The sequence below is a fragment of the Hemiscyllium ocellatum genome, chromosome 7 (assembly GCF_020745735.1).
Source record: "Hemiscyllium ocellatum isolate sHemOce1 chromosome 7, sHemOce1.pat.X.cur, whole genome shotgun sequence".
Lineage (NCBI taxonomy): Eukaryota > Metazoa > Chordata > Chondrichthyes > Orectolobiformes > Hemiscylliidae > Hemiscyllium > Hemiscyllium ocellatum.
Genome location: NC_083407.1, coordinates 99,407,397 through 99,432,747, shown reverse-complemented (window position 1 = coordinate 99,432,747; position 25,351 = coordinate 99,407,397). Strand labels below are relative to the sequence as shown.

The window sequence follows — 25,351 nt, the reverse complement described above, 5'->3', positions numbered from 1 at the left end:
GCTCTCTCTCGCTCTCGCGCTCGCTCTCTCTCGCTCTCGCGCTCGCTCTCGCTCTCGCTCTCTCTCGCTCGCTCTCGCTCTCGCTCTCGCTCGCTCTCGCTCTCGCTCTCGCGCGCGCTCTCGCTCTCTCTCTCTCTCTCTCGCGCTCGCTCTCTCTCTCTCTCGCGCTCGCTCTCTCTCTCTCTCGCGCTCGCTCTCTCTCTCGCGCTCGCTCTCTCTCTCTCCCGCGCGCTCTCTCGCTCTTTCTTGCGCTCTCGCTCTATCTTGCGCTCTCGCTCTATCTTTCGATCGCGCTCTATCTTTCGATCGCGCTCTATCTTTCGCGCGCGCTCTCTCGCTTTATCTCATGCACGCCGCGCTCTCTCGTGTGCTCTCTCGCGATCTCTCTCACGCGCTCTTTCGCTCTCTCTCTCTCTCTCTCGCGCTCTCTCTCTCGAGCTCTCTCTCGCGCGCGCTCTCTCTCGCGCGCTCTCTCTCTCGCGCGCGCTCGCTCGCGCTCTCGCTATCTCTCGCGCTCTCGCTATCTCTCACTCTCTTGCACTTGCTCTCTCTCGCTGTCTCACGCGGGCTCTCTCTATCTCTTGCTGTTTCGCGCTCGCGCTCTCTCTCGCTGTCTCACGTGGGCTCTCTCTATCTCTTGCTGTTTCGCGCTCGTGCTCTCTCTCGCTGTCTCACGCAGGCTCTCTCTATCTCTTGCTGTATCGTGCTCGCGCTCTCTATTTCTCGCGCTCTCGCTCTCTCTCGCACGCGCGCTCGCTCTCTCTCGCTCTCTTTCGCGCGCGTGCACGTGCACGCTCTCGCTATCTCTCGCTCTCATGCGCGCTCTCACTCTGTTTCGTGCGTGCTCTTTCGCTCTCTCACTCTTGCTTGCTCTCGCTCTGTCTCGAGACAGAGCGAGAACGCGCACGAGCGAGTGCGAGGGAGTGAGAGCGAGAGCACGCGAGAGAGAATGAGAGATAGCGAGAGTGAGAGATAGCGAGAGCGTGCGCGCAGGAGAGAAAGTGACAGAGAGTGAGAGCGCGTGCGCGAGAGAGAGCAAGAGCACGAGAAATAGAGAGCGCGAGCGCGATAGAGCAAGAGATAGAGAGAGCCAGCGAGAGAGAGCGCGCGTTCAAGATAGCGAGAGCGCGCCTGCGAGAGTAAAACAGTGCGAGAGAGAGCGAAAGAGAGATGGCGAGGGCGCACGGGAGCGAGAGATGGCGAGAGAGAGCGAAAGAGTGCGCGCGAGACAGAGTGAGCGCTCTCGCTCGCACTCTCAATCTGTTTTGCGTGCGCTTTTTCGCTGAGATTGAGAGCGAGAGCGCGCGCGCGAGAGCTCTCGCTCTGTTTCGCGCGCTCTCTTTCGCTCTGTCTTGCGCTCGCTCTTTCTCGCTCTCTTTCTCATTCGCTCTCTCTCGCTATGTCTTGCGCTCGCTCTTTCTCGCTCTCTTTCTCATTCGCTCTCTCTCGCTATGTCTCACTCTCTCGTGCGTGCTCTCTCTATCGCGCTCGCACTCTCAATTTCTTGCGCGCTCTCGCTCTCTATCGCTCTCTCGCATGCGCTCTCTCTCTCTCGCTCTCTCACGCGGGCTCTCTCTATCTCTTGCTCTATCGCGCTCGCGCTCTCTATTTCTCGCGCTCTCGCACTCTCTCATGCATGCTCTCTCGCACTCTGACACTTTCTCTCTTGCGCATGCGTTCTCGCTCTCTCTCGCGCGCGCTCTCGCTATCTCTCGCTCTCGCGCGCGCTCTCGCTATCTCTCGCTCTCGCGCGCGCTCTCGCTATCTCTCGCTCTCGCGCGCGCTCTCGCTATCTCTCGCTCTCGCGCGCGCTCTCGCTATCTCTCGCTCTCGCGCGCGGGCTCTGTCTTTCTCGCTCTCGTGCGCGCTCTCGCTATCTCTCGCGCTCTCGCACGTGCTCTCTCTCTCTTGCTGTCTCACGCGGGCTCTCTCTATCTCTTGCTCTATCGCGCTATTTCTCGCGCTCTCGCTCTCTCATGCACGCTCTCTCGCACTCTGACACTCTCTCTCGCGCGCGCTCTCGCTCTCTCTCGCGCGCGCTCTCGCGCTCGCTCTCGCGCTCGCGCTCGCTCTCGCTCTCGCTCTCGCTCTCGCTCTCTCTCGATCTCGCTCTCGCTCTCGCTCTCGCTCTCGCTCTCTCTCGAGCTCTCTCTCGCTCTCGCTCTCTCTCGAGCTCTCTCTCGCTCTCGCTCTCTCTCTCGCTCTCTCTCTCGCTCTCGCTCGCTCTCGCGCGCGCTCTCGCTCTCTCTCGCGCGCGCTCTCGCTCTCTCTCGCGCGCGCTCTCGCTCTCTCTCGCGCGCGCTCTCGCTCTCTCTCTCGCGCGCTCTCGCTCTCGCTCTCTCTCTCGCTCTCTCTCTCGCTCTCGCGCGCGCTCTCGCTCTCTCTCTCGCTCTCGCGCGCGCTCTCGCTCTCTCTCTCGCTCTCGCGCGCGCTCTCGCTCTCTCTCGCTCTCGCGCGCGCTCTCGCTCTCTCTCGCGCGCGCTCTCGCTCTCTCTCGCGCGCGCTCTCGCTCTCTCTCGCGCGCGCTCTCGCTCTCTCTCGCGCGCGCTCTCGCTCTCTCTCGCGCTCTCTCTCGCTCTCGCTCTCGCGCTCTCTCTCGCTCTCGCTCTCGCGCTCGCTCTCGCGCTCGCTCTCGCTCTCGCTCTCGCTCTCGCGCTCGCTCTCGCTCTCGCGCTCGCTCTCGCTCTCGCTCTCGCGCTCGCTCGCTCTCGCTCTCGCTCTCGCTCTCGCTCTCTCTCGCTCTCGCGCTCTCGCTCTCGCTCTCGCTCTCGCTCTCGCTCTCGCTCTCGCGCTCTCTCTCGAGCTCTCTCTCGCTCTCGCTCTCTCTCGCTCTCGCTCTCGCTCTCTCTCTCTCTCTCGCGCGCTCTCGCTCTCGCTCTCTCTCGCGCGCGCTCTCGCTCTCGCTCTCTCTCGCGCGCGCTCTCGCTCTCGCTCTCGCGCGCGCTCTCGCTCTCTCTCTCGCTCTCGCGCGCGCTCTCGCTCTCTCTCTCGCTCTCGCGCGCGCTCTCGCTCTCTCTCTCGCTCTCGCGCGCGCTCTCGCTCTCTCTCGCTCTCGCGCGCGCTCTCGCTCTCTCTCGCGCTCTCTCTCGCTCTCGCTCTCGCGCTCTCGCTCTCGCTCTCGCTCTCGCTCTCGTTCTCGCTCTCGCTCTCGCTCTCTCTCGCTCTCGCGCGCGCTCTCGCTCTCTCTCTCGCTCTCGCGCGCGCTCTCGCTCTCTCTCGCGCTCGCGCTCGCTCTCTCTCGCTCTCTCTCTCGCGCGCGCTCTCGCTCTCTCTCTCGCGCGCGCTCTCTCTCGCGCTCTCTCTCGCGCTCTCTCTCGCGCTCTCTCTCGCTCTCGCTCTCGCTCTCTCTCGCGCTCGCTCTCGCGCTCGCTCTCGCGCTCGCGCGCGCTCTCGCTCTCTCTCGCTCTCGCTCTCTCTCGCTCTCGCGCGCGCTCTCGCTCTCTCTCGCGCGCGCTCTCGCTCTCTCTCGCGCGCGCTCTCGCTCTCTCTCTCGCGCGCTCTCGCTCGCTCTCTCTCGCGCGCGCTCTCGCTCTCTCTCTCGCTCTCGCGCGCGCTCTCGCTCTCTCTCTCGCTCTCGCTCTCTCTCGCTCTCGCTCTCGCTCTCGCTCTCGCGCGCGCTCTCGCTCTCGCTCTCGCTCTCGCTCTCGCTCTCGCGCGCGCTCTCGCTCTCTCTCGCTCTCTCTCGCGCGCGCTCTCGCTCTCTCTCTCGCTCGCTCTCGCTCTCGCTCTCTCTCGCTCTCGCTCTCTCTCGCTCTCGCTCTCGCTCTCTCTCGCTCTCGCTCTCGCTCTCGCTCTCTCTCGCTCTCGCTCTCGCTCTCGCTCTCGCTCTCGCTCTCTCTCGCTCTCGCGCTCGCTCTCTCTCGCTCTCGCGCTCGCTCTCTCTCGCTCTCGCTCTCGCTCTCGCGCTCGCTCTCTCTCGCGCTCGCTCTCTCTCGCTCTCGCGCTCGCTCTCTCTCGCTCTCGCTCTCGCGCTCGCTCTCTCTCGCGCTCGCTCTCGCTCTCTCTCGCGCTCGCTCTCGCTCTCGCTCTCGCTCTCTCTCGCTCTCGCTCTCGCTCTCGCTCTCGCTCTCGCTCTCGCTCTCGCTCTCGCTCGCTCTCGCTCTCGCTCGCTCTCGCTCTCGCTCGCTCTCGCTCTCGCGCGCGCTCTCGCTCTCTCTCTCTCTCTCTCGCGCTCGCTCTCTCTCTCTCTCGCGCTCGCTCTCTCTCGCGCTCGCTCTCTCTCTCTCTCGCGCTCGCTCTCTCTCTCGCGCTCGCTCTCTCTCTCTCGCGCTCGCTCTCTCTCTCGCGCTCGCTCTCTCTCTCGCTCTCTCTCGCGCTCGCTCTCTCTCTCTCTCGCGCTCGCTCTCTCTCTCTCTCGCGCTCGCTCTCTCGCTCTCTCGCGCTCTCTCGCGCTCTCTCTCGCTCTCTCTCGCTTGCTCTCGCGCTCGCTCTCGCGCTCTCTCGCGCTCTCTCTCGCTCTCTCTCGCTCTCTCTCGCTCTCTCTCGCTCTCTCTCGCGCTCGCTCTCTCACGCGCTCGCTCTCGCTCGCTCTCGCTCTCTCTCGCTCTCTCTCGCGCTCGCTCTCGCTCTCTCTCGCTCTCTCTCGCGCTCGCTCTCGCTCTCTCTCGCTCTCTCTCGCGCTCGCTCGCGCTCGCTCTCGCTCTCTCGCGCGCTCGCTCTCGCTCTCTCTCGCGCGCTCGCTCTCGCTCTCTCTCGCTCTCTCGCGCGCTCGCTCTCGCTCTCTCTCGCGCGCTCGCTCTCGCTCTCTCTCGCGCTCGCTCTCTCGCTCTCTCTCGCGCTCGCTCGCGCTCTCTCTCGCTCGCGCTCTCTCTCGCTCGCGCTCTCTCTCGCGCGCGCTCTCGCTCGCGCTCTCTCTCGCTCGCGCTCTCTCTCGCTCGCGCTCTCTCTCGCGCGCGCTCTCTCTCGCGAGCGCTCTCGCTCGCGCTCGCTCTCTCTCGCTCTCGCTCTCGCTCTCGCTCTCTCTCGCTCTCGCTCTCGCTCTCGCTCTCGCTCTCGCTCTCGCTCTCGCGCGCGCTCTCGCTCTCGCTCGCTCTCGCGCGCGCTCTCGCTATCTCTCGCTCTCGCGCGCGCTCTCGCTATCTCTCGCTCTCGCGCGCGCTCTCGCGCGCTCTCGCTCTCTCTCGCTCTCGCGCGCGCTCTCGCTCTCTCTCGCTCTCGCGCGCGCTCTCGCTCTCTCTCGCTCTCGCGCGCGCTCTCGCTCTCTCTCGCTCTCGCGCGCGCTCTCGCTCTCTCTCGCTCTCGCTCTCGCTCTCGCTATCTCTCGCGCGCGCTCTCGCTCTCTCGCTCTCGCGCGCGCTCTCGCTCTCGCTCGCTCTCGCGCGCGCTCTCGCTCTCGCTCGCTCTCGCGCGCGCTCTCGCTCTCGCTCGCTCTCGCGCGCGCTATCTCGCTCGCTCTCGCGCTATCTCGCTCTCGCTCTCGCGCTATCTCTCGCTCTCGCGCTATCTCGCTCTCGCTCTCGCGCTATCTCTCGCTCTCGCGCTATCTCTCGCTCTCGCTCTCGCGCTATCTCTCGCTCTCGCGCTATCTCTCGCTCTCGCTCTCTCTCATGCACGCGCTCTTGCTATCTCTCGCTTGTTCACGCTCGCTCTCGCTAGGTCTCGCTCTTTCGCGCGCTCTCGCTCTGGTTCGCGCGCGCTCTTTCGCTCTCCCTCTCGCGCTCTTTCGCTCTCCCTCTCGCGCTCTTTCGCTCTCCCTCTCGCGCTCTTTCGCTCGCTCTCGCTCGCGCTCTGTCTCGTGCGCGTTTTCACTCTGTCTCACACGCGCGCTCTCGCTCTGATCCAAGCAGATCTAAGGGAAGACCAGCCACCGCAAGATTCCCACATTCAAGAATGTTGAACCACTCGACGTTCCTGACTCGGAGGTCTGCCTCTGTTTCTTTATTGTGGCTGGGTCACCGTGCTGGAACCCCCTCCCTAATGGGTGTTCGTACACCCCAAACACATCAGCAGCTCAAGAAGGCAGTATCATCCCCAGAGAAAAGGGCTTGAAAAGTTGGAATGTTGAGGAGTGTGGAACCAGGGGGCACAGTCTCTGGAGAGACAGGGTAGACACCATTTTGGACTGAGGTGAGGAAATGTGTTTGCGCTCAAAGGGCAATGGACCTGTGGAATTCTCTACCACAGAAGGCCCGCAGACACCAAGTCACTGTATTCAAGAAAGATGTGGTTTTAAAAGAAATTTAGACTCGATTGTCACGTGTGTCGAAGTACAGGCGGACAGTGAAAAACTTTCAACTGTGCCATCTTAGACACAAGTGCCTAAGTTAAACATTATAGTCAAAAGGCATCAAGGGGTGCGGAGAGAAAGGAAGGATATGGTGTTGAAATAGAGGATCAGTCATGATGGAGCAGGCTCAAGGCTGAATGACCAAATTAGCTTCTAATTTAGAAATGTGAAAGCCAGTGAATCTGTTGAGTTTTACTGGGGTGCTGCTGCATCGCTGCACTTCAGTATTGCGTTGTGTCCTCGTGCAGTCCCTCACCTCCTCAGTTGGGCTTCCTTTTCTCTCGTTGGCAGGTGCCATTGCGTCTTTCTCAGCCGGGCACGTCAAGTTGCGGTGGTCGTTGTGGGCGGAGCTGGTGATTTTCGTCATCACGGCGCTGCAGGCCGGCCTCCTCTTCCTGATGAACTCCACCACCAACATCTGGGTCTGCTACGTGGGCTTTGTCCTGTTCAGGAGCAGCCACCAACTCTTGGTTCCCATAGCGATGTGAGTATTTACCCACAGTGCATCGCCTGCCAGGGCAGAGGTCAATGGCGTCTCCGAATGGGCGGTAACATAACCAGTTTTATTTAAAAAAAAGCAGAAGGTTGGAACTGCTGGGTGGAAAGACTGGGTTATTGGGGCAGAGGGGGAGGCAGGAGGGCAGGCTCAGAACTGTGGAACCAAGCAAGGAAGGATTAAAAAAGAAATATCTACAGTTGTTATGTGCCAAAGAAGGCACACAGGAAAACAAAACAGGAGGAGGATTAGGCCATTCAGCCCTTTTGAGCCTGCCTCACCATTCAATAGCAGACCGTCCAACTCAATACTATGCTCCTGCTTTTATTTGTCTCTCTGATCCTTTTATCCCTGAAGACGATATCTAACTCCTTCTTGAAAGCATCTAACATTTTGGCCTCAACCGCTTTCTATGGCGGACATTTCCACAGGGTCACCACTCTCTGGGTGAAGACGTTTCTCCTCCTCTCAGTCCTGAGTGGCCTGCGTCCCTCTGGTTCTGATCATCGGGATCATCCTTCCTATGTTTACCCTGTGTTAGAACTTTATAAGTTATTTGACCATTCCTCCCTGTGAGCTCACTCCCTCGAATGTCCCTCCTCTTGAGGCTGTTATCCAGTTGCCTTATTGGAAGGGTCCTTGTGGTACAGCAGTCGCGTGCCTATTTCTGGGCCCAACGGCCTGAGTTCAAGTCCCACCTGCCCTCAACACACAGATGTGCCTCACCATGTCCGGTTCCTTTGTGAACGTTGCTGAACTGGGAAGATGTGGGCTCCTCAGGCTCCTGTAGGTATTCCATCAGCGTGCACAGGATGTTTATGAATCAGAGAATTATTACAGCCTGGAAGGGGACCCTTCAGCGCCTCGGAGCTGCACCGGCTCTATTCCCCAGTGCCAATCTCCTGGCTCTTTCCCCCATATCCTACACACCATGAACGTATGTTGCTATTGAGCAAGTGTAAATGAGCCATTTTCCAAGCTGCTCTGATGACTTCAACGTGACCCCCAGCTTCAAGGGGGTGTGAGTGTGGCTGTCTGTGGCCATGATGTCCTGAACCCATCAGCCCTGTGTTAACCCTTCAGTATAAATTAGTGAGAACATTTGAAATGTAGCCATTTCAGCATCAGCTCTGAACATTGCGAAATGACAGTCTCTTCTCATCAGCTGAACACGCTGGCTAATGTGAGCAGGTTGGTTTCAGGATACCTGGTCAGCCCGGATGTGACTGAGTACAGTTTCTGGATTACCAAGTGGTCATGTCTGTTTGGAAATTAATTAATCATTCCGGGTTCCAGCAACCCTCCGGGTAGCTCATTCCAAATCGTACTGACACACGTTTTGATTTTCAAATACTCTCCTCCTCTCCCCTCTGCTTTCTTCCTTTGGTGGTTTTTTTTTGTTTTCAATCCTTCTTTCCCATTTTGTCAATGGGAGCAGTTTCTCTCCTTTATCTCTTTGTTGTTGCGAAGCCCCTTTACGATCTTTATAATGCCACTGAGGTGGACTGGAATTATATTCATTGGAATTTAGGAGAATGAGGGGGGATCTTATAGAAACGTATAAAATTATGAAGGGACTAGGTGAAACAGAAGTAGAGGGATGTTTCCACTGGTAGATGAAGTTAGGACAAGAGGCCATAGCCTCAAGATTAGGGTGAGCAGATTCAGGACAGAATTGAGAAGGAACGTCTTTACCCAGGGGGTTGTAAATCTATGGAATTCCCAGTGAAGCTACTTCAGTAAACGTTTTTAAAGCTAAAGTAGATTTTATTTTTGGAACGGTAAAGAAATTAAGGGATATGGTGAGCAAGTAGAGCTGAGGCCATAAAGATCAGCCACCATCTTACTGAATGGCGGAGTAGTCTCGAAGGGCCAAATGGCCTACTCCTGCTCCTAGCTCTTATGTTCTGAAGCGAAAGCTTCCCTCATGAGCTATTGGCCTGGCCTTCCGTTTTGTTAATCCCGACAGAACTGGCCTGTCTAAAATACAGTCAGTTCTGCTATACCGACATAGTTCCATTCTCATGCAATCCCGTGTTATAAGAAAATCGCGTAATAGCAGAACTGACTGTTCTTCAACGAATGGGGCCGAAACGTTCCTGCTTTAGAAACAGCGTCTCCAGGTCGTCAGGCGTGTTATAGTGGACTTATCTTCATGATGTGTGCGTTGTAGCAGAACGGCCTGTAGATATGAGCTTCTCTGGGGAGAGTGGGGGGGGAGTGGGGGGGAAGTTGGTGGGGGGGGGGAGACACACACACTATAATATTAGATTAAGAAGGCCAGGATTGTGGGGTTAGGGTGTTTCTTACCCGAGGTGAAGAGTCCAAGGGGTTAAGCAACACTGGGTGACTTTTACAGATTTGAGTACAGTGCTGCTGCTGTTGATGGCCCACATCACCTCGTGGATGTCGGGTGTTGAGTTGCTAGATCTATTTGAATTCTGTCCCCTTTTGCACGGTGCTCGTGCCACACAACACAGTGGAGGTGATTCGAAGGTGGGTCTTTGTCTCCACAAGTTGGTCACCCTGTCCAATAAGATCAGTGCATTTATAACCGGTAGACTGGTGAGGAAGCCGGTCATTGTACTTAAGATGGACATAGGTGAGTTCTTAATTAGTAAGGGAATCGAGGGATATGGGAAGTAGGCAGAAGAGTGAGGTTGAGAAATATGCCATGTCAAATAACAAGGCTGACTCGACGGGCCAAATGGCCTAATTCTGGTCCTATATCTTACGTCCTTTTGTTCTTCCCTCTTGTTGGTTCCCTCACCACTTGCCGCAGATGCAGTCTAGCAGCTATGCCCTCTCAGGGCTTAACCAGCTCACCTAGTGGAAGTCCGAGAAGGTTCAGTGATAGAAGGGGTACTGTTGCAGGGTGAGAGAAGACAGTAACGAAAGAGGACAGCAATGGCAGATGGGTCAAGAGGAGACAGAAATGGAAATGGCCAATGAGCAGCAGATGGTGCCTGGGGAGAATGGACCTGGGGGGGGCTGTGCTCCGAGTCAGCTGTTGAACTTGGGAGTCTGGAAAGTGTGGAACTGAAAGATGGGGTGGAGCTAATGTAGGGCTTTGCTGAAATGGTGCAGGGGTCAGAGGGGCCAGTGTGAGCAGCAGGATGTGGCGATGGTGGTCAGGTGACCAGTCCGCTGTGTGGTAATCCCCCACACCCTGCTAAGGTGCCAATCAGACTTTGTGGTGACTGTGGGAGGAGTTCAGTTGCTGTGAAGGCCTCTGTCCTGACTCCGTGTGTGCTGTCATTTAGTTTTCAGATCGCCACGTCGTTGTCTAAGGAGCTCTGTGCACTGGTGTTTGGTATCAACACGTTTTTGGCCACCATCTTGAAAACCATCATCACGCTGATCATCGCTGACAAACGGGGCCTAGGATTGCATGTGAACAACCAGGTACGTATGGCATGGGAAAGGGCAGTCAGTCTGTCCTCTATAGCAGATCAGGCCAGGATGACCCAACTCTTGAAGGGGGGGGGGAAATGAGGGGGGCACTTTAGAATCGGCTTGTTGTTGTACTGTGTCCACACCCAGGCCTTGGCGAGTGTACAGGGTGTGGGGCTGAGGATGAGGCGGCGAGTTCTGTTTTAGAGCCTGGAGAGGTTAGGGTTAATTCTGTGGCACTCAGAATTCTGAAGAGTTTTGGTGGGGTAAATGAAGAGGAATCTCCACCCATAGTAGGGGTGGTGGGGGGAGTGAAAAAGACAGCGTGAGGATGTGGATTTGAAACACCTGGCTAAAACACTAGAAGGCAGGTAAGTTTTTGTTTGTGTTTCTGACCCAGCGAGCTGTTCTGATTTGGAACAGACCTCCTGATAAGGTGGCAAATGTGGATTTGACGATTAAATTTTGAAAGAGGCAAGAGTATGTATTTGAAGGAGAAAACTCATTGGGTTGTGGGGTTAAGACTGCCAGGCTGTATCAGGGGGCTAAATAGTACCCCCCTTGTGTAGTATTATTCCGTAAGGACATCCCTGTCTAGTGTGTTGGTCACCCCACGCAGCTAGAGCATCATACCCCAGGGGTGGTGGGAGGGAGGAGCTGGGAACAAGGAGCAGGGTCATGGACTGTTCACCCGAATGTCCTAGAGTCAGTTTCTGCCTCTCCAGTAACCACCGATGAGACACCCGTTAATACAGCCTGTGTGCAGTATTGAATTTGTTGTGAGCTCCTGCTGTCCACACTGTTAGCTGCCCTGTTTCCCATGCTCCATCAATGACTAAACCTCACCTAGCTGGCTGTGAGGAGGTCATTAAGTGCACTCTATATTTAAATGTGTGAACGTTCTCTCTCTCGCTCTGTTTCTGCTCTGAGGTTTTGGCAGTGAGCTGGGAGGGGAAGAGATTTGAGTAAAGTGTAAATAAACATTCTCTGCCCTTTGCCATGGGAATAGGGAGCAGCCAAGCCAAGAGCAGTCACTGGGAGAGTGTGTGTCTGTGTGTGTGTCTGTATGAGTCTTTTTTATTGTCTCTGTCACTGTGTGTCAGTCTGTCTCTTGTTTCTCTGAGTCTCTCTCTCCCTGTTTTGTCTGTGTGTGTGTTTTTCTTTAGTGAGAGAAAGCCCTGTGTTTTCCAGTCTATGTGCAGTGGAACTCAGAGAATCATGGTCCTCAAAGACAGTTTGAGGAAAGCTGATAGACAGCAACCCTCTCCCCCACTCCCCTCGACACTGCATGTCTGTCTCAAAACCCTGGGATCCGTGTCCTCCAATCCTCAGACTTTCTCTCAACGGAGCCTGTTTTTTTTTGAAACATCCTTATCCTGATCCTAACCCTGCAACACTCTGGTCCACATCTGTCATATGTCCTCTTGGCAGCCCTCTTGCCCCCAGCCTAACCTTGTGTCTAAAATCCCTTGTCCCTGGAACCATCCTGGTCAATCCTGTCTCCCCGCTCTGGCCGACCCTCACATCGTCCCTGAGCTGCGATGACCAGAACTGGATGTAATACTAACCAGAGCTTGGTAAAGATGTAGCATAGCTTCCCTGGTTTTTGCACATGAGACTGTTACTGTAGCCAAGTGTTTAGCTAACTACCCTATGCATGTTTCCTGTTACCTCTTCGAAGGTCAATATACCTCCAGCTTAACTCATTGCATCCCAATATTCTGCACTCGGTGCATGTTCTGTCCCAGCATCCTGCAGCCTCTCCATCCTACGCCTATAAAATGGCAATATCTTTTTATTCATTTGTGAGATTTATTGCCTGTCCCTAGTTGCCTTTGAGCTGCCTTCCTGAACTGCTGCTGTCCCCTTGACCCACAATGCCCTATGGGGAGGGAATTCCAGGATTTTGACCCAGTGACAGTGAAGGAATGGCGATATATTTCCAAGTCAGTGGCCTGGAGGGGAACTTGCAAATGGTGGTGTTCCCATGTAGCTGCTGCCCTTGCCCTTCTAGGTAGAAGCAGTCGTGGGTTTGGAAGGTGCTGTCTGAGGGTCTCCGCAGTCATCTTGTAAATAGTACACACAACTACTACTGAGAGTCGGTGAGTAGGGGAGGGAGTGGATGCGCGCGTGTGTGGAGCCAATCAATCGAAGGGCGGCTTTGTTCTGGGCAGCGTTAAGCTTCTTGTGTTGTTGGAGCTGCGTCCATCCAGGCAAGTGGGGAGTGATCTGTCACACAGTGAGCAGCCGAGAATTCACCCCCACCAAGAGCTGCCAGCCTCTCGGAGGTTGGAATTTATCTCTCAGCGTCACTAGGGAGACTCCGACTGTTGCTATGACAACAGCTGCTGGAGGCTGTGGACTGGGGACCCCCAGACTGGATTGATGGACAGTGGGAGGGGTCAGAGGGGGGTGGCAGGGACAGGAAGTGTGGCACTCAGTGGGCCCCTTTCCCGATGAGGGGTTTCCCTCTCCCCCCATTTAGACCCACGGTGAGAGAGAGGGCATGAACTTTGGACATTTTGATAAATGTCAAGATCCCACAGTTTTACCAGGGTTTGGGCAGTGGGGAAGAGGAGGAGGGAGGAGCGGAGTACCAGGTGAACCCAACCGGGCTGGAATGACGTGTGCAGTGGGGAAGGGTGAGTGCAGGAGACCAGGCTGTGGATGTTAGTGAGCTGTTCACCCTGGATGCAGCCAAAAAGCTGAGCTCGATCCAGCCCTCGGTCATCCTCTGGGTCTCCTGCACTGGACAGCAGCTGGGCGCGGGGGTGACAGAGCAATTGGGAGGATGTGACCCCGGGCCAGCACTGGCCCAGCAGATCCTTTCCACTCTTGTTTGGATCCTTGTGGAATTGATCACGTGGGAAAACTCCAGCTCCACAGAGAGCGCTCGTGTGGACCAGTGTCTCGATAACGACCAGTAAAATGAATAAATCCTATGTTTGTTTGCCTGAGCTCTAATGTTGCAGCTGAAAGCCAATCACATGACCCTGTCAGGATGGCCATGAATGCTTTCTGTCTGTCTGTCTCTCTCTCTTTGTATCAGTGCAGAATATATTATCCTTCGCAGATACACAGTGTGCAAATGCAAAGACATTATTTCAAAGCATTTATACGTCGAGTGTTGTACCTCAGCTGGGTCCAGTTTCTGGGCACTGCCCTGAAGATGTCAGGGCCTTCTGGATGAGCCCTTGAGGGAGCACCCAGTTAGAGTGCTACTCCGAGACTTGCTGACCACAGCCGGTGTGTTGCTAATGTGGCCAAACAGCTTGCTCGGCCTGAAAATCCTTCCCGAATGCCCAGGGCAGGTGGAGGGGAAGAGCAGGGGAGTCTCGTGGTCAGCCATATTTGACGTGGGGGGGTGTCAGCTCTCCAGCTGCAGCTTCTGTGACTGTCCCGGGGGGAACAGACCCAGACATGTGCTTTATCTTCTCTAAGTCTAAAGTCCAGGTCTGTGGAGGTGGAACAGAAGAGAATTATAAGAATGGTATCTAACATGAGGGACCTCCGGTGATGCCAAGAGTCTGTGGAAGATGGGTCTGTGTTCCTTAGAACAGAGGATCATAGAGACCATTCAGCCCATTGAGTCCACACTGACCCTCTGAAAAGCATCCCTCCCTATCCCATTACCCCATATATCCCATGGCCAATCCACCTAGCCTGGACACTATTGATAATTTAGCATGGCCAATCCACCTGACCTGCGCATCTTTGGACTGTGGGAGGAAACCGCAGCACCCAGAGGTAACCCACGCAGGCATGGGGAACATGCAAACTCCACACGGACAGTCGCCCAAGGCTGGAATCGAACCTGGATCCCTGGCGCTGTGAGACAATGTGCCACCACAAATTTGAGGGGAGTTTAAAATGAGGCACTCAAAATCCAGTTTCAGGCTGTAAAGCCAGGAGAAACTGTTTGTTTCCACTGGCGGGGCGCAGTGACACAGATCAGAGAATATCGTACGAAACCCCAAAAAAGTGAATGTTTGATATGCAGTGAGTTATGGTGATGGGAGCAGACTGATTGGGAATGGTTAATACCTCCAAGGGGAAAAGGATGTAAGTAATATGTGGGAATAGGAAGTCACTGGGACTAACTGGGCAGCTCTTTCAATGAATTGGCACCAACACAGTGGACCAAATGACCTCCGTCGGTGTCATGAGCTGGAACTGAATGAATTACTTGGAGGTGGGAGAGGGGTGTGTCTGTGAAATGGGCTGCGGGGCGGAGAGCCTGTCACACCCACCCTCCCACTCCCACCCACCCAGCACTTATCATCAGTCTACATCAGATGTTGGTGCAGAGCACCCATGCTTAGAATGGTGTACCCAAGGCTTCATGCTGGACATCTCTCAGCCTCAGCTTGGGCCTGTTTTCCCATTGAATTAAGTCATCTTAACTCCAATAAAAGGCCGTCTAACCATTGCCTCTTTATAGTCAATGATGTTAACGTCACTAAATCCCCGACTATCAACATTCTGGGGATTATCATTGAATAGAAATTCAACTGGACTCACCTCATAAACACAGTGACTACAAGAGCAGTTCAGAGACTCAGGACACGGCAGAGAGTTACTAACCTCCTGACTCCCCAAAGCCCGTCTACAAGCCCCAAGACAGGAGTGTGATAGAATACTCCCCACTTGCCTGGATGAGTGCAGCTCCAACAACATTCAACAAGCTTGACACCATTCAGGACAAGGAGGAGAAAGTGAGGTCTGCAGATGCTGGAGATCAGAGCTGAAAATGTGTTGCTGGAAAAGCGCAGCTGGTCAGGCAGCATCCAAGGAGCAGGAGAATCGACGTTTTGCTTATGCCCGAAACGTCGAATTTCCTGTTCCTTGGATGCTGCCTGACCTGCTGCGCTTTTCCAGCAACACATTTTCAGCACCATCCAGAACAAGGCAGCCCACTTGATTAACGTCACCTTCAGCATTCACTGCCTTAACCGATGCTCAGTGTGTGCCAAATACAAGATGAACTGCAGTGATTCACTCCCTTGACAGTATTTTCCCATCCTGCAACCTCTCACCACCTAGAGGGTCAAGGGCAGCAGTTAGATGGGAACACCACCACCTCTAAGTTCCTCTAAAGCCAGTCACCATCCTGACTTGGAAAGATATCACCATTCCTTCAGTGTCCCTGGATCTAAACCCTTCCTAATGGCATTGTAGGTGTCAGTGGTTCAAGAAGGCAGCTCACTGTCGCCCTCTCTAGGGCAATTGTGGATGGGCAATAAATACTGTCCTAGGCAGCGAACGCCCATATCCTGTGAAAGAATTAAAATCACTCCCTTACCCACCTTTGTTTCCAATTTCTTTTTAACACCCTTGTCCAGCAAAACCAAACTTCCAAACTCCCAAGCTTTCAGGGTCCAGATTCCAAATGCTCCTTGACGTTACCAGAAGTAGCATAAATTTTAAGGTTCTGGACCTGCCCACCTCATTGTAAGAAATAGTTTCCCCTTATCTAAACCGTCAAATGTTTAGTCATTTTGAAAAGACTGCTTGCTTTATAAAAACAAAAATTGCATCCTGTCAGAATTGATGAAAATTTCATCATTGTTTTTGAAAAAGTTTTGTTGAAGAAGGCTTTGGCTCATGGTGCCCCCTTTATATTTAAGGGTACTGGGCAGGGTGAGACTGATGGGAAAGAGCTAAATTGTAGCAACAAGTTGCGTTGTTATTTTTAAATATTGTTTTCTCGACAACACAGGAAACCGGTCAACCTCCTTGTTATAATAGCTGCGTTTGTATGTACACTTAAAGCTGACAGGAAGCTGCCTTAATCCCAGGTACCTGTGGTTCAGTGCGGTCTTGAACACACAGGACATTAGATAATTCTGATATTCATTATAACAACCGCACTGCAGCCTCTTCATGGTAGCAGGAAATAGTGCTTGAAGAGGTGCCAAACCCACTTGTGTTCAAATAAGCTGCCAAAGAGCAGGATTACAGCTCTCTGTTTTCCAACCAGTGATCTGCTCCGAGCCCACTTTACTGATAAACAGCACATTAAGGACAGCTGTTTGGTAAAACCGCCTTGTTTTGTGGGTTTTGTTTTTGCAACATAGTGAAAATTTTTTTTTTATATAGTTTTTTTCTCAATATGGCTAATCATCATTGAGTTGAGAGCAGAGTTTGCCTGGCAGTGTACAATGCAGGATTGTCTGACTGTGTTACCCAAAGCAGACCCTTGCTGGTAATGTTTCAGTAGTAGCTACTGTCTTTTGCTCAACTGGTTTCCTAAGGTCAGAGGGCAGTGTCAGAGTTGCATTTTTATAGCGCCTTTTACGACCCCAGGATGCCTCAAAGTGCTTTCCAGCCCATTTGAAGTATTGTTCTGAAGTATATGTAATATGTGGAAAAAGTGGGAGCCAGTCTGAACGCTCCATACTGGCATACAAAGGGACTGTTTGCTGCTCTTCAAATCTGGTGTTGTCTCTCGCCAGGGAAGCCTTGCACCCTCGATTCCTGAATGTTTCATCTGAAAGCCAGCCCCTTGGACAGGCTCAGTGCTGCGCTTAAATCTGAAATTTATAATATGGAGTGGGATGTGAACTCTCAATCTTCTGCCTCGTGGGCTGAGGGGTACCCACATGTGGTGCCTACAGGGCAGTGTTGACAGATATCATCATAGAGTCGTACAGTGCAAAAACAGGCCCTTCAATCCAGCTCATCCATGCTGACCAGATATCCTAACCTAATCTAGTCCCATTTGCCAGCACTAGGCCCATTTCCCTCAAACCCTTCCTATTCATATACCCATCCAGATGCCTTTTTAAATGTTGCAATTGTACCAGCCTCCACCACATCCTCTGGCAGCTCATTCCATACACGTACCACCCTCAGCGTGAAAACGTTGCCCCTCAACTCCTTTATTTTCTCAAAAAAAGTCTTTCTCCTCTCCCCTTGCCCCCATACCCTGTAGTTTTAACTCCCCTTTTCTGGGGGGGGGGGGGGGGTACCCCTTGGCTATTCTGTTATAGCTGTGAGTGGGAGGAGGGGGTGAGGATGGCAGTGGGGAGGGTGGAATGGGATGGTGTAGCAGAATGGCCAAGTCCTCGTGTCTAACAGGCACTGGGATTGCCCTTACGAAATAGGACTGGAGGACCCAGCAGGAAATAATTTAGGGCTTACTGTTTTCAATTATGTGATGCTCTGGAAATTCCATTCATGGTTTTCAGAGGGATCCTGTCTGATTTTTTTTTTCCCCACTAGTAAGTACTGTGAGTGTCTGTGTTCTAGCCAGGGCTAATTTCCTATCATCTCGGGTCACTCCGATCGAGTCAAATTTATCTTGCCTTTTCTATCAGGTAGCTGATTCTAATTTTGTTTTCTCTCTCTTTCTGTCCCTCACCTCCCCTTCCCACCTCTCCAGTTCTATTTCTACATTGGCCACTTCTCGCTGTTGGCCAGCATCTACCTGGGGAGAGGACTGTACGTCTTAGCCAGGCACCAGCGGGAGTTGAAGGCCCGAGGCCTGCAGAAGGAGGGCGAGGCCAACAACGGTCCAGTGACTGAGATGAATGGGACGGGAGGATGCACCCACCCTGCCTGCTCGAGGGCCTGAGAGCGAGACGCAGAGCGCGAGGGGGCCAGGGCTGCAGGAGGGATCGGGATATCCCTGCTCCCCTCCCCACCCCCCCACCTCAACTCTCAATCTCACGGGGGTGTGTGAAAATGTTTGTGAGTGCTCGTTTTGTTTTGCTGTTTGTTTGTTTGTTTAAGTAGCGTTGGAGCGATCGAATGCAATGAGACGGCAGTGAGGCCACGTTCCCAGTATCGTGGGTCCTCCTCGTCTCCGAGGGGGCTAGCCCCTGCCAACCCCCTTTTCTTGAGCGTGCCCAGAAGAATCCCAAGGTGCAGTTGTCTGCGACCAGCTAGACTGTACCCACGCAAAAGGTCGGGCAGCATTGTCCTCCCTCCCAGCAACACTTCAGGAAATGGACTGAGCTGAACATTTGCTGGCCCCTCCTCCTCCTCCTCCTCCTCGCCAATGCAGCGTCTACATGGACCTGGGCACGAATGCCAAGCTTGGCCTACCAACATGGAGCCACACTCTCCAGCCTTTGAACTGGTGCTAATGTAACACGTGACCTTCTTGCGAGTCGGCGTGGCATTGAAAGGAGGTAGGCATGTGGCTCACCGGACCTGTGCCCTGATTGGCCAAGGACCTTTTGCTTGGGGAAGTGCGTGAAATGACCGGCTCAGGTGCCAGGGTGAGCGTCCAGGCTGCAGAGGCGGGGAGGACACAGTGTCAAATTGTGATTTAACCCTCATGCACTTCCACTGCCAACTTGAAGAATTGGGGGAAGAGACTTGGGGTTTACATTACAACCCACTTGACTATGAAATACTATTTCAATCACTTCAAAATTATGCACTTTAATTTTTGAGGAGGGGTGGTTTGGGAGACAAAAAAAATTAACTCTGTTTAACTCTTTTTAATAACACTAGTACATCATGACATTGCTAGTTTGGTCCTCTATATATTGACTTGATTGCCGTTGGCCTAACTGATTGACACACGCATGTGGGCGGTCATCATGTTTGGCGTTGGTGTAGTAATCACCAACCCATTGACCATTGGGCATGGGTCTGATGTAATGGACCCAACGCTTGCCTTTATCCATGACCCACAGAACCTTCACCAGCAGACCCGAAAGGTTTTGCCCTTGGCAATGTTGGCATCAGACCATTTCTCCAAACCAGTGTTCCTGCCTTAATTATTACGGAAGTGGAAGAGAGGATCGTTTGTAAAATCGCGCAAATCTTTTGATGCACACGCCAAAACTAGCTCCATTTGCACAACTGATGAGAATGAAGCTTGAACTGATTTGACCATAGTCTTCCTGATGTAGTATTTTATACGTAATCGATAAACAGCACTCGAGTTTTTGAAAAAAAAAAGATTTTTTTTCAACATAATGGATAGGGTTGATCGATAATAGCATGGGGTTCTGATTCCCGATAGCACAAAGGGAGGTTAGTGAAGATTCGAGCACCTCAACGTCACATCCCCTCGTGTAAAAGTAAGATACTCGCAGTGGCTTCTTCAGCACTTTTCATTTCCTCAGTGCCTTTTTAAAATAAAAAATCCGCCAATGGTTTGAGGGAATGTTCCAGAGCTGAGGTTTAGGACCACGTTGAGGATTGGGCGGGAGCGGCAGAAATTGGGCCTTATTTTGAAGAGTTGTGTCTCCACCCCCGAGGCCCCCAGCCTCATTCCTGATGGAGGGCTCGGGAAGGGAAGCAACCATCCTCTCCCCCTAATCTACGTCTGACTCCAGACCCACAACATCGTGGTTCACTTTTAACTGAAAAGCCTCTTGGTTATGTGGGAAATTGCATTTCTTTTTTCAATGAGAAAGGCACAGATCTGTTGTTTGATGTCTGCGAGCTCACTTAGAGGGAATGATTTTAATTTGAGTGACATGGTCGTGTTCCTTGCTTGCACTTTATCAAGGGCCTGTGTCGACTTTTGAAGAAAATCCGGCTGATTTGCTCACGCTCTCTTTTTTAAAAAGCTCATATTCCAGATCCCGTCGGTGTGTAAAACATTTTCCCGTTGAAGTGTTTCATATCCATCACGTTGAAAGTGTTCTATGCATTCTGCTGCCAAGCTTAATGCTGCCCCTTCTAACAAGATGCATTGATAGTCTAAACCTCATTGATCATTGGTGGAAGGCAGGTGCCAGTTGCGCCCCCTGGTGGTTAGTGGATGATACAGGAATGCCCTGGTGGTTGTGAGCTGGAGTAGATGCGAGGATGTATCTTCAGGGTGGTGTTTTTCATCCAATTCCAGTATTTATTGAGGCCTTACTGAGGCTTCGGGTAAAAAATGAGGTCTGCAGATGCTGGAGATCACAGCTGAAAATGTGTTGCTGGTTAAAGCACAGCAGGTTAGGCAGCATCCAAGAAATAGGAAATTTGACGTTTTGGGCATAAGCCCTTCATCAGGAATGCCCGAAACCTCGAATTTCCTGTTCCTTGGATGCTGCCTAACCTGCTGTGCTTTAACCAGCAACACATTTTCAGCCTTACTGAGGCTAAAAATCAACCTTTGGAGCATGATTGCTAACATATAGAGCTCTGATTGGGTTGTGCTGAAAGGCCACACTGTTGGGGGAGGGTGGCACGGTGGCTGATGTCACTGGGAAGTAGAGGCTCAGACCGAAGTCCTTGGTTCAGATCCCACTGGGACAGCTGCTTGAATCTAAAATAAAATCAGGAATTTAAGATTTGTCTTATTGATAGCGACCAGCAAATGGTCATTTTCTTGCCATGAAAACCCGTCTAATTCACCAATGTCCTTTTTAGTGAAGGGAGTCAGCTGTCCTGACTTGGTCTGGCCTACATGTAACTCCAGAACCACAGTGCAGTGACTTGTTTTGAACTGCCCTTTGAAATGGCTGTCAGGTCAAAGGGTAATTATGGATAGGCAAAGAAATACCAACATTACCACTGATCCCCTCATTCATTCCCATTCCGATAAGTCAAAGTGCCTTACACAGTCTCTAATGAGAATATTCAAAATCATCGATTGCCCCTGTTATTTTGCTCCTGGGTTTGCTGAAATGTTTAATGGCAGGAGACCCCCCCCCCCCCCCCCCCCCCCCGCCCCCTCCCCAGGGCAGTTCTGACCAGCCTCTCCATTCACTACACACTCAATCTATAGGAGAAAGTGAGGTCTGCAGATGCTGGAGATCAGAGCTGAAAATGTGTTGCTGGAAAAGCGCAGCAGGTCAGGCAGCATCCAAGGAACAGGAAATCCTGCTCCTTGGATGCTGCCTGACCTGCTGCGCTTTTCCAGCAACACATTTTCAGCACATTCAATCCATAGGCTCAGCCAACCGAGCAACCTTCCTTTGTTGAATCTGCCGGTGAACCAGCACAATGACCCCTGCCTTCAGATTTACTTGTTTGATTGTGCAATGCTTTCTCCATACATCAAGTTAATGGAGCCATTATCACGGTCCTAATATAAGGATTGCAGGGCTAAGAGATTAGTTTCAACACTTACTTAGAATATATGCATAGAAACGTAATATATATTTAAATGAAATGTGTATAGTTTTCAGGTTTTCATTAACAGGTTTAGTAAAGCTGAAGGAATTGAAACGATGTGTTTGCTTTCAGTTCCCACGTAATGACTAGCTTCAACATTTAAAGAGCTGATTTCCTTTCCAATGGTAGCAGGGTAGTGTAGGCTGAAGGGGGCACCCTGTTAAGTTGGTGGATAGTGCACAGTTCTGGGCTCCCTGTCATCAAGGCAATGACAAAGGTGCAAGACAGATTCGCAAAAGATGTTACAAGGTTTGAGAGAGTACGACTTTCAGGGAAGACTTTCTTTTTAAGACAGAAAAGCAAAGTCTGGGAAATTTCTTTGTGCGTGTTCTGAAAGGACTCGACAGAGAAGGCAGAGAAAAGATCATTCCTGCTTGTGAGGGTGTGTCCAAAGCCAGTAGTTAAAATATCAGTCAAGTAACGCTACAGGTACAGCACCTCCAATCTAGCTACCTGCAAACCATTTGGTATAATCATAGAATCCGTTTAGAAACAGGCTGTTTGGCCCATTGAGTCCACACCGATCCTCCGAAGAGCATTACACATTTATCACTCAAACACTATCCCTCCAACCCTGCATTTCCCATGGCCAATCCATCTAGCCTGCACAGCTTTGGATTGTAGGAGGAAACCAGCGACCCATGGAGACACTGGAAGAATGTGTAAACTCCACATGGACAGACTCCTGAGGGTGGATTCGAACTCTGGTCCCTGGTGCTGTGAGACAGCAGTGCTAAATGTATAATCTTACGTGCATTGATGTTAATTGAATAATAACACAAAATAAGTACAGTCAGTTCTTCTATAATGTGATGGCTGTGTTCATGTGGAACCCCATGTTATAGAAAAATCACGCTTGAGAAACAGCGCTTAAAGTGTTAGCTAACACACATTTTAAAAGCCTTAGAAATAGTGTCCCCAATTTGTCAATCGCGTTTTAGTGAATTCACTTTGACAAAACGCAGATTAAAGCAGAACAACATGTAACCTGGACAATTCTATTAGGTCCTGGGCTGGTGTGGTGTATTCATGTAGACTGGGTATTGCCTTGGTCACCTCTATCTCGCACATCACAGTATCAATGACCCCACCTGACCCAATTTGACCTGAAGTGCCCAGTCCCCTTCAAATCGCCTGACTCGAAATCTGAAAATACCTGAAATCCAGCAAGACCCGGAGGTGCCAGCTTTGAGGCAGCACCCCTTGTACTGCTGACGTACCCAAGTTCAGACATTGAACTGCCCCCTCGATGGGGGAGCAATGGGCCAGGACCTCGCGGGGAGGTGGGGGGGGGGGGGTGACAGACGATGTGTTTTCTTCACTCAAGCTTGTGAGAATCTGGAATTACTCGCACACCCACAACTCGCCAGAAATAAAAACTCATTCCCAACACCAGCACTTCAAAAATAAGTTGAGCCCACTGGAAATTTCAGATCTGGAGATTGACAGATTTTTGTTGGTGACGGGGCTAAGCATTATGGAACTGGGCCAGTTTGACAGAGTTGAGTTATTTTTACAGGCTGCCCTTAATCTCAACGAGTACACAACCTCCCATTCACTCCTCTTGTTCCTCTCAGTTGAAGGCCACAAATTTTCCGTGTCCCGCGATTATTTGTGACATTTATTCTGGGTGGGACTTGCGATTTTTTTTTCTCTCTCTATATAAAAAGAAAGAAAACACAATGTCACTGGCTGATTTCTTTATTTAAAAGTTGGGCTGTGTACCAGGAAACCTCGAGTCTGTTTTTGCGAGGGCTACGCAGGATGGAGCAGTGTCAAGGGTGGGTTTTATTTTGGATTGAGGTTGGTGTGTGGGTGTTAGTGGGTTATTGGGATGTGTCCAGCTGAGCTCTGAAAGTTCCCTTGTGGGTGCTTGAGGCTTGCATCAATTTCCAGACCACTGCCTTCTAGCATATGTTCTATTTATGCAATGGGCACGTGTTTATAAACAGCATGGTCACACACCCCCCCCCCCCCCCCCACTTGGTGCCAAGAGTCGGTAATAGTAGGAACACATCTGGTTTGCCTTAGGGCTGTTGCGCAGAATCTCATGTCTTCAGCCTCTCCCACTTCCACACGTGGTGGATCCTATTAGCAATCCTGCCCTGTTAGCGCAGAAGTGGCACATAGCTCTCAGGCTAGCATTGGATGCTAGCTGTGCTCAGTGGGCAACACTGGCTTGTCAGCCAGAGGGCGACAGGTTCAAATCCCACTCGAGAGAGACTGAAATGCAAAGTCTGAACTCCCGGATAATCCCTGATTGCTCGTCTTTGACAGTGGCTCAGGGGTGAGCACTGCTGCCTCACAGCACCAGGGAGCCGGGTTCAATTCCAGCCTTAGGCAACTGTCTGTGTGCAGTTGGCCTATTCTCCCCACATCTGCCTGGGTGTGCTCCGATTACCTGTCACAGCACAAAGATGTGCGGGTTAGGATGGATTGGCCGTGCTAAATTGCCCTGTAGTGTCCAGGGATGTGCAGGCTAGGTGGGTTAGCCATGGGAAATACAGGGTGACAGGGATATGGTAGGAGGGTGGATCTGAGTGGGATGCTGTTTAGTGTGGACTAGATGGGCCTTAATGGCTGATTTGCATACAGTAGGGAATCCATGATAATGCCCACTACAGTACTGACCCAGAGACCAGAAGTGCCTTCTCAGGTGAACTGGAGCAATTTGTTTCATGTCGTCGCACACTTCTTCACCCAGTGCAGTGCTTTCAAAGTGTAGGCACGATTGGAGGAATTGAAGCAGCCAATTAGCGCACAGCCAGCTCTATAAGCAGAAGGGGGCAGTGAACAGCTAATCCCCCTGATGTTGATTGAGGTGAAGGATCAGTATTGGTTTTAGGACATGCTCTATTACTGTTGTTCAAGAGTTTGTGTCCTTGAAATTTTTGGATATCTACCGGAGGTAAATTGTTTCAAATCTCTTCTTTGTGAGACATTGTCAGCTCTGCTGGTGCAGTGTTGGGGATATCAGCCTCTGCTTTCCTACTGAAGTCCTGGATTGGGTTTCAAACCCACTACCTGCTAACTCTGGGATTGGGGTAGAGGGGAGAGTGAGCCCCCCCAGGCCCAGCACTGCCTGGAAGAGCTCCCCAGCCGGCGGTCTTTCAGAGAAGAGTGAGGCATTTCTCCCTGGCATCTATCTGTTGCCCTGGTCTGCCTTCTGATTTATCCCTTATCTATACCCTGGGCTCATACTGCCTGCTGCGTTTCCTACATCTCAACAGAATGAGGTGTGGACCACTGGCCATCCAACACAATGGGCCTTGAGCCACTGGCCATCCAACAGAATTGGTTCTGGACCACTGGCCATCCAATAGAACAGGCACAGACACATGTTAGAAATGGATCTGATTGGCCACAAAGTGTCCTTTTGACATGTTGATGGAGGAGGAAAGTGCTGTAAAAATGCATTTTGGTTTTGTTTGAGGGTCTGACGTGGAGCCCTGCAGCTTAAAGCCCAGGTTGCCATCACCCCACCCTTCAGTGCACAGATCCTGTCCCAATTGTACGTCCTTGCCTTATGAGCTCTTTGCCTGTACTTAGATGAGCACAGGGTCATGACCTGTACTCTCAGCTTGTGGTGAAAACTAACGTGGGCGCTTGCACCTATCTGGCACCTTTCCCACCACTGGGTGTCCCAAACAATCAAGGAGATGCCTTTGAAGTGTCACTGTCAAAGTGTGGGAAACGTGGAAGCCACATTGTGCACAGCAAGGTCCCATAACCAGCAACGTGTCAAAGGCCAGTCATTGGTTTGGGTGATGTTAGTTGAGAGGTAAGTATTGACCCCAGGACACCGGGGACAATCCCCACTGCTATGCCGTGGGAGCACTTACACGCACAAAACAGGGCCTCGGCTTCACATCTCCCCTGGCAATGTGGCACCCCCTCACTACTGCACTAAAACACCAGCTTAGATTATTTGTGCTTGGAATCGTACTTGAAACCGTCCCCTTCTATCTCTTAAGGCATGAGGTGCCTCAATGTTGTCAAAATCTGTGCACTGAGCCTCCAACAATTGCTCACTAACATTTGATTTTACAACCATTGACCATTTAGGACATCACCGTATATAAGCTAACATTAACATGGGTGCTGGGGAAAAAATAAACAGTACTGCAGTTGGGCGGTAGTGTGGGGGAGAAAAATATATAAGC

The 25,351-nt window shown here is 52.2% G+C and overlaps 1 protein-coding gene across 1 annotated transcript in view; it reads left to right on the top strand.

The window, feature by feature from the left end:
- slc19a1 (solute carrier family 19 member 1) overlaps positions 1-19,986 on the top strand; it is a 71,102-nt gene extending 51,116 nt beyond the window's left edge. The window contains exons 4-6 of the mRNA XM_060828079.1: positions 6,518-6,710; positions 9,986-10,127; positions 17,500-19,986. Of these exons, the coding sequence (XP_060684062.1) occupies positions 6,518-6,710; positions 9,986-10,127; positions 17,500-17,691 (527 nt within the window). The 3' untranslated portion in view covers positions 17,692-19,986. The remainder of the gene's footprint in view (positions 1-6,517; positions 6,711-9,985; positions 10,128-17,499) is intronic.
- The last annotated feature ends 5,365 nt before the right edge of the window (positions 19,987-25,351 follow it).